This window comes from Cariama cristata, unplaced genomic scaffold, assembly GCF_000690535.1.
Source record: "Cariama cristata isolate BGI_N322 unplaced genomic scaffold, ASM69053v1 scaffold21864, whole genome shotgun sequence".
NCBI classification, from domain to species: domain Eukaryota; kingdom Metazoa; phylum Chordata; class Aves; order Cariamiformes; family Cariamidae; genus Cariama; species Cariama cristata.
The window spans coordinates 8,326-16,463 of NW_009615210.1; the positions used below are offsets into that span (position 1 = coordinate 8,326).

The 8,138-nt window shown below is 38.6% G+C and overlaps 1 protein-coding gene across 1 annotated transcript in view; it reads left to right on the plus strand.

Annotated features, from left to right (window-relative positions):
- Positions 1 to 8,138, plus strand: part of SEC16A (SEC16 homolog A (S. cerevisiae)) — a 25,723-nt gene that overhangs the window by 3,995 nt on the left and 13,590 nt on the right. Inside the window, 6 exon segments of the mRNA XM_009699728.1 lie at positions 399 to 544; positions 3,592 to 3,677; positions 4,642 to 4,777; positions 5,569 to 5,767; positions 6,895 to 7,072; positions 7,831 to 7,973. Coding sequence (XP_009698030.1) covers positions 399 to 544; positions 3,592 to 3,677; positions 4,642 to 4,777; positions 5,569 to 5,767; positions 6,895 to 7,072; positions 7,831 to 7,973 — 888 coding nt within the window.

Consider the following 8,138-nt stretch of genomic DNA (forward strand, 5'->3'; position numbering starts at 1 on the left):
CATTATGAAGATTAATTCCAATTCCAGTTGGCACAGATGTCAACTGATAGCAGTTTGTTTGGTTCTTTGGAAAAAGTTCGCAGTTATAACTGTCTTAGCTGCCTAGGTGTTCAAACTTGGTTCTCATCTGCTGTCTGAATTATTTACAGTTTAGCAGAGCAGCCAGTGTAGTGCCTGAACTGCCTTTAGTCCGGACGTAATGTTTTTTTCTTGAGTTTAGGCTGTTAATAGACTTGAATATAACTTGTCACAACAGGTATCAAAAGCTATACTGTAGTCTATTGATCTGCATCTCTTCAGGTGTCACAGTTGTGGTGTGTATGGTGGTTTGTTTGTTTTTAAAGGTTTATTCTTGGAGGTGGGAAGCCTCTTACATTACATGTCAATCTCTTCTCTAGGAGGATAGCTACGGACAGTATGACCCACGGTACAGACACTATGACAGCACCAGTACTGCTTATATGGAGCCTGGGAGCTATCGGTATTCTGAGCCTGAACGTCCTAGTTCCAGAGCTAGTCATTGCTCTGACAGGCCACCTTCTAGGTATGCAATTCCTGAATTGAGTAAAGATCTGGTGTACCCTGAAGCAGTGGGTGTAATGTTGCCCGTTGAAGTTTTATGGCATAAGTTGCAGTGAGTGAGTTCAAAAACTCATTGTGTGCTGCCATAGGAACGGATGGTATCAAATGCCACTTCTGAAAAGGATACGATTCCACCATCTCTTCGGTTGCTAAAGCCTCATTACTCCTTTCATTCAGTTCTCTGGGTGGTTGTTGGCATTTCTGCCAGGTGGGAAGTCACTGCGATGGACTCAGTGCTGAGGTTAGCTCTGTTTCACGTGTGCTGTGAAAGAGCAGTGTAGGCCATGGGTTTGTTAATCAGCACTAGTTTCGTTTCTGGCTAGCACTTAAGCAGTCGCCCCTAGTTCTGTTATTAAATGGCACTTTTGCACATTGGTCTGAGATTTGCCTTGCAAGTGTGGTGATACGTGTGGCCTACTGATAGACGGTGTTTCAGACATTCAGGAGAGAGAGTGAATCAACTGAGAACATCCTGGTGCTGTGTCAGGTTAATTTGTCTGACGATTACTTCAACTGTGTCGATAAGCTTTCTCACAAAACTCCCCAATTGTGGTCCATGTAGCGAAGGTGCTATGTAGGCGTGTTTCACCCATGGCTTCACTACAGGTTTTCATGCAGGTAGCACATGAATAAGGAAAACTTAAAAGCCTTATTCTGTCTGATTGTATGAAATAAAAAATTTGAGAGAGGGAAACTGTGTTCAGATGCTCTTTGCAAATACTAAATAAAAACCAGAAGTGAAATTTCTAGTACTTCTCAAGCAAGAAGCAGCATATTACCTTCAGGGATTACTGCTTTCTGATGATTATTGCATAAGTGATTTGTATGAACTTCAAATTAATGACAAAATGTTACTGTTGCATCATCTGGTGGGTGGGTTTGCAGGTTTCCAAGAGAGAACCCCAGTTATCTGTCTGGAAACGATGAAACTCTTTGTAGAATTTGTCTGTTGTTGTTGGTAGTTCACTCATGGAGCAGTCTTCAAATTAAAAACATAACATTTTGCTTACCACCTCCAGAAGATTGTAGGAGATGTATATTGGCCTTGAGGAGTACAAAACAGTGGCTGTAGCTGCATGTGATAACTTTTATCATCATCTTAAGTGAATTTAAGTGCACTGTGAGATCTTGTAATGAGATCATAACCTCTAGTAGCACTTCCTGGTGTCTACTCTTCTTATGTGCTATTTTTATAAGAGGTTTAAATTCCTATAGGTGGTATTGCGCAGATCAAAGCCTGTTAGGAGTAGCTCTGTCAGTGTTGATGTGTGACCTGGCAGTGCAGTCGGATATGGACTGTGGTATGGGACTGCAGGGCAGCAGAGCCTAGGAGTGGCAAAGTCAGTGTGACAGCGTGTCTGAAACTTGCCCTTTATGTGCCAGTATTGATGGTGCAGCTTTGTAAACTCTGGGGAGGCGAGTAACATCTTTCTGAAGGAGTCTGAGAAGGTTGGTTGGGTGGATAAACCTGATCTGATAAGATCACATCTCCTCCTCTGCAGAGGTGCTGTGTTAACAAACTTCCCACACGTTCCAGGGAGGAGCATTGCTTGACTTGCTTGGCCACTTTGGAGTTTGCACTATCAGTTGTATGAGCAGTTGTAGAGGAGCATGAAAGTTCCCATCATTCCACATTGGCATTAAGTATCTTTAACTCCTGTGCGTGTATGAATACATATGCGTGTTTGTGAATGTATACACACTTGTATATACACACGTGCAGATATAAACATATGTATATACTTACACATATATATACATGTATATACATATATGTAGACACACTGCATTTTTCATCTAGCACTTGTCTTCTAGCTTTTTTCAGGAATTGTCGGATGGTGTCCTAAAAATGGCATATAATAAAGGCTCATGATTTTTCAAGTAATGACCACATCTTTCTTTTTCCATCAAAAGTATTCTAATTATCTCTTGTATGTGCACTGACTCTTACTTTGATGTGTTGGTTTTAGTCAGGCTCTTGTGCTTGTTCTGTTCATTTGGACAATCAGTATTCTAACATGGTCTCTGTAAATGAGTGTTTTCTTCTATTGAGTCCTCTCTGTGTGCTCACGTGAAAAACAAGCCTTTCCTACATGCTACTGTCCATCCGAGCCTATTGAGAAGAGTCGTAACCTAGAAGATGACTGGAATTAGTTGTGTAGTGGTGTGCTGAGTTACAATTGCATCTCGATGCTATCTCATTTATTCACTGAAGTATTAAATGTAAAGATGTGCTAACACTCAAAATGTTGCTGCATCTACCGAAAAGCTGAGAGTGAGAAACAGACTGAGCGTGGAATGAAAATAAAGTATTGGGATTACAGTAGTGCTAGCCCTACAACGTTAGTAATCTGTGTGCTTGCCAGCCACAGATTGGTATCAGCTCCAAGGTGGTACAGTATTGGGTTATTTGGCCAGGTATCCAAAGAAAGGTGTAATGAGTTTTGGTTTTGTTTCTTTTCTGACTGTATTTAACGCTGGTGACAGATGCCACAATGTCAGCTCTGGAAGCTGAAACACTCTGTTCAGAATTATCTGTGAGAGCACTAGTTCATGTCCTGACCAATTTTCATGACATCTTCTCCAGACTGTAGTCCTCTTTTCGTCACCATAAAATTTATAGCAAAACACTGTTAAAGTTGAGGGAGCAATTATTTCATTACTTGTTGTTACTGACTTCTCTGTTGAGACAGTTCAAAAGATGCTAATTATAGCAGTAGTTTTTGTGATTAATTGTCTGTAATTAAACTGATCACAAAAGCAATTTACAAAAATCACTAAATTATTGTACAGTAAGGGCTGCCAGTTTTTATGGCACACAACAATTTAGTGATATATTGGTTTGTAAAGTCTTAATTTTATGATTCCTTGATTTCCTGTAAATGCATTACTTAAAAAATGAAACTCTACCTAATCAGCTGTGGAATATAGTTCTTCATATCTCCTGCTGACTTTAGAAGAGATTGAAGGAGGAATAGTAACTTTTTATACCTGTGCGCTTTCTTTCAGGCAAGGGTATACTGAAGATTATTATACAAAAAGTGGATGGAGTGATTATTATCCAGGCTATTACCCAAACTCGTATGATTATGGAGGTAAGATGTCAACATGAATTCTGAATTTTTCTATAGAAAATTACAGGTTTAAGCAAAAACTTCTGGGGAAGAGGAACTTTTAAGATCAGAGAATTATTATATTTTTCCGTATTAATAAAACTAATATCCTTTCCACAGCCAGCAAGAATAAAGTTTTACTTGCTGAAAATTGATCTTTGGGCCTACTTCAGTTTTTAATACCATGCCATCCTTCCTGTATGTTTTTTATTCAGTAGAATAGTAAATAGAAAATAAATAATTTTTTTCCTCACTAGCAGCCTTCAATGTGCCTTTCCATTGTGAAAACACACCATTGTAAGTCTACAGAATAGTTTTCTACAATGTGTTGCAAGCCTGTCATTCACTGGAGTATATCCTTGTTGTACAACCTGCAGACAGACTTCTAAAGTAAATTTTAGGTGGTTGGAAACAGAAATTAACTCATGACTAGAATTTGGTTTTGTCCATAATTATCTGAATGCTCACAGAGACATACTGGCACTGGTAATCTGAAGATAATTGCTTGTATAGTGCCTAGGAGGATTTTAAGCAACATCTGTCCACATCCTGAGACATTTAGCATGATGCTCTGAAGACTGATCGCAGAGATTCTCTTAGTATTTGTTGAGTTGTTATCATGTTGTGACTGAGTTTTGAAGTTGTTAGAAAAGATCTATCTGTCTGATGGTAAACACTGTCCCTTCAAGAGTATCTAGCTAACTATAATAACCATGTTTCTCTGAAAGGTATGAAATTGATTACTTTTTTTTTTAGTTGTCTGTTTGTTTGTTTGGGTTTTTTTAACTAAATTCGAGTGGACATATTTATGTAGCTTGAAGTACATTATTTTAGTTTCACTATATGCTTCAGGACCAAATCAACATGTAATTAAAGAGAAAGGAGTACAAAAAGGTTATAGGCAATGGCTTCCAATACCTAAATCATTTCTTTTTATTCTCCAAAGATCCAAGTCGCTGGGAACGTTACTCATCAGCATATGACCCCAGATACAGAGATCCTAGAAGTTACGATCAGAGGTATTGGTATGATGCTGAACACAACCCTTACCAGAAGAGAGAAGCATATCCATATGGCAACAGGTTTGTCCATTCGAGCCATGTTCTCTCAATGCTCTTTCCAGATGTAGGGCAGCATGCGGCCTAGGTGCTGATGATAATCAGAGAACTTGTGTGTATGTCTGAGTGAAGGTGGAGAATCTGATATTTGTTTCTTCAAGGCTGAGTCCCCCATAGTCAAATGTGTCATCAGAAAATTAAGTTATGGCAGTTAAGTGTTAAGGCAGAGGCTGAGGCTTTGCTTGTGCACTAACAGAGATACTGCTTTATTTGCTGAAGGTCTGCCCCAAAGCCTTCAAAATTTATGAACTTGTGATAGTTGTATCGGGTATCAGAATTTCAGGGTATTGTGCAGCTTTGTAAGTAAAATCCTCTCAGTGTTCTCTGGGAATGCAGACGCATCCTGTAACAGACTACTAAAATGCAGTATTACACGTATTTCGCAGATACATGCTGCTAGTCTTTTCTGTAGCTTTAACATAGGTCATTGAGGAAAAACAGATGGACTATCATGTCACTCTTAAGGAAAGGATTTCTTTTCAGGACTTGTTTTCAGATTGGGTGAACATTCTGTGGGTTTTACTAGAACAGACTCCGAGTATAATGTTGGTCTTGATCTTGAATATTCTGGATGAACTTCTTGAAGAAATGTCAGTTTGTTTACTGTAATAAAAACCTTAATCTAGGAAATAATCTAGAATCCCTTCTGAAGTTAGGTACAGTTTTCTTCTTGACAGGTATGCAGTGAAGTCACTTCTCTTGGGCATATGGGCGGCTACGCTCATTTTTGCTTCGTATGTTTCTTTGTTCTTCAGACATGACCGATACGAAGATAACTGGAGATACGATCCTCGTTTTACTGGAAGTTTTGATGATGAATCTGAACCCCATAGAGATCCTTATGGTGATGAATTCGATAGACGCAGTGTCCACAGTGAGCATTCTGGTCATAGTCTCCGTAGCTCCCGCAGTGTTCACAGTCACCAGAGTAGTTTCAGCTCTCGCTCTCAACAAGTGAGTTTGAAATGGTCACATCAAGTATTCTTTCAGCTGAGTTGAATCTTTCTCTGTGGTAGGGGTGGGTGAAACATTAGAAATATGGAAATATTGCTGGATTTAGCTTGGGGAATATGTATTTTGAAAACTTTTATTCTGTAAGTTAAGGCTGTTTTGTGATATAGTTTTGAACTTAATATTTATCACAGTTGTCAAGAGAACTTTAACCAAAATCAGCACTCCGCTTGTACAAGTTGCCACACACAGAGAAATGGAAAATTTCCTCTACTGAATCCATTTGCTGTTTGTGAGAACTTTGCCCTTACTGTGCTTGGCTGTAGTTGATAATGTGTCTGGCTTTCGGTGTTAATGTTGTTTTTCTCATCACAAGCATGAATGCTATTACTGAACTTGGGGTCTGTTATAAGACTAATATTAAAAGCAAAAACCAAATCTAACTGATCACTCATCTACTTATGCCATAAGTACAAATACCCAAAAAACACAGGGAAATTTGGTAACTTTTGAGGTACAGTCTTTGCTAGTGGAATGTGTCATTTTAGCTGTAGTCTCATGTGTTGGTTCATGGTGTTTCTTGGAAGTTCAGGTGGTTTTCCAATCGGAACTCCCAATTCATTTAGTAACATTGGAAGTAGTATTGGAGATGATTTAGGCGTTAATCTTTAGGCCCCTGAAGTCACTTAGGCAGTCATCAGGTTTAATCAGTTGAGATTTTCTGTCAAAGTGTTACGTTACAGCAGAGGTGAACATTGATGCTGATCCGTAGTTGCTGATACAGCAACACTTGAACCTGTAAACTCATTCTATAATGTTATTCTTCACACAAGCGTATAGACATTCTGTCGTGAGAGAACTGAACGTACTTGTATGTAAACAGATCAAATGGCAGTAAAAACATGGAGGGAGAACACTAAGATGTAATAATTATCTTCTGTAGCCTATTGCTGCAGGTGTCTTGCAAGGTAGCTTTCTCAAATGTAGGGATGTAGTAAGCCTGGTTTACAAACAGTACAAAGAACTGAAGCCGGGGGGGAGTGCTTACCTTCTTGAGCCGTGCTTGCATTATTGCTTGCTTTGTGTAACTTCATGCTCTCCACTAACAATTACTAATATAATCTATTTAGAGCCAGCTGTATAGAAGTAATCATGATCTAACGGCTAATACGTATGAAACTACTGCGCAGGCAGTGTCACTCCACACAGATTATCCATATGGCGGATATGCTGCTAACTTTGATGGACAACAGCTTTTTACAGATTATGGCTACCCGACTGAAACTGGATGGTCAGCTGTGGAACAAGGTATTGACACCATTGGGGAAGGAGGAGGGAAGGCACTGTGCTTGTGAGGTTGTCTACCAGTAGTAGTTTGCACTTCTGTTAGTATTTGTAGTGTACGAGATCCTTTCATGTATTCATCGAGCCTGTTAGCAGGAAAAAAATGCTGGTTTAGAGTGTGTGTACACATGAACAGAGTTTTGTTTCCTTCTCAGTGTAAGGATAACTTGCTTGCTGAAACCTGGGTATATCACAGAACTGTAGTAGCTCGACAGTGTTTGCTATTAAATACTGCATGCTTGCATTTGTAAATGTCTTTTTAGATAGGTTTTTAACTACATTACTTGTGCTTCATGGGGAATGATTAAAGTTTAACTTTAGATTTTTCCTCTTACCCTTTCGGTATGGAACAAAACACTGTTTCTCTGGAAAAGCTTTTCCAGAATATGTTGAAGTATATCTTTAGCTCTTTGAAGATGCATCATATATTTGTACAGAGATCACAGAAATAAGTCTGATACTAACAAAGTCCCGCATTGAAAAAATAAGTAGATTTTAAAGTTCTGTAGTCTAGTTTTGTTCTTGTTGTTGCAAATCTTCAGAAGATCTTTGAGACTATAATGGAACTGATTAATTATTGCTTATAAAGTTTAGCCAAATTGAATGGCAGTGTTTTTTCCACTAGTACTGCAGGATTACTGAATTGGATAAATACATCAGCAAGTTTATTTAGTTGCAAGAAAGGTTACTTGTTCTTACTTTATCTTTTCTTCCCATTTCAGCACCTTTAAGGCCCTCAACACCTGAGAAATTTTCAGTGCCTCATATCTGTGCTAGGTTTGGTCCTGGGGGCTTCTTGATAAAAGTACTGCCAAACCTGCCTTCAGAAGGACAGCCAGCTCTGGTTGAAATACACAGTATGGAGGTAAAGTTTAAAAGAAAAAAAGGAGGTGGTAGAATACAGGTCCTTCTTTTGGAAGGGGAGTAAGGAACTTGGATCTATAACTTCCTGACTCTTCTCTTTTTTTTTTTTTTTTTTTTTTTTTTTTTTTTTTTTTTTAAAAATTTTTCATTTTTTATTTTTTTTTTT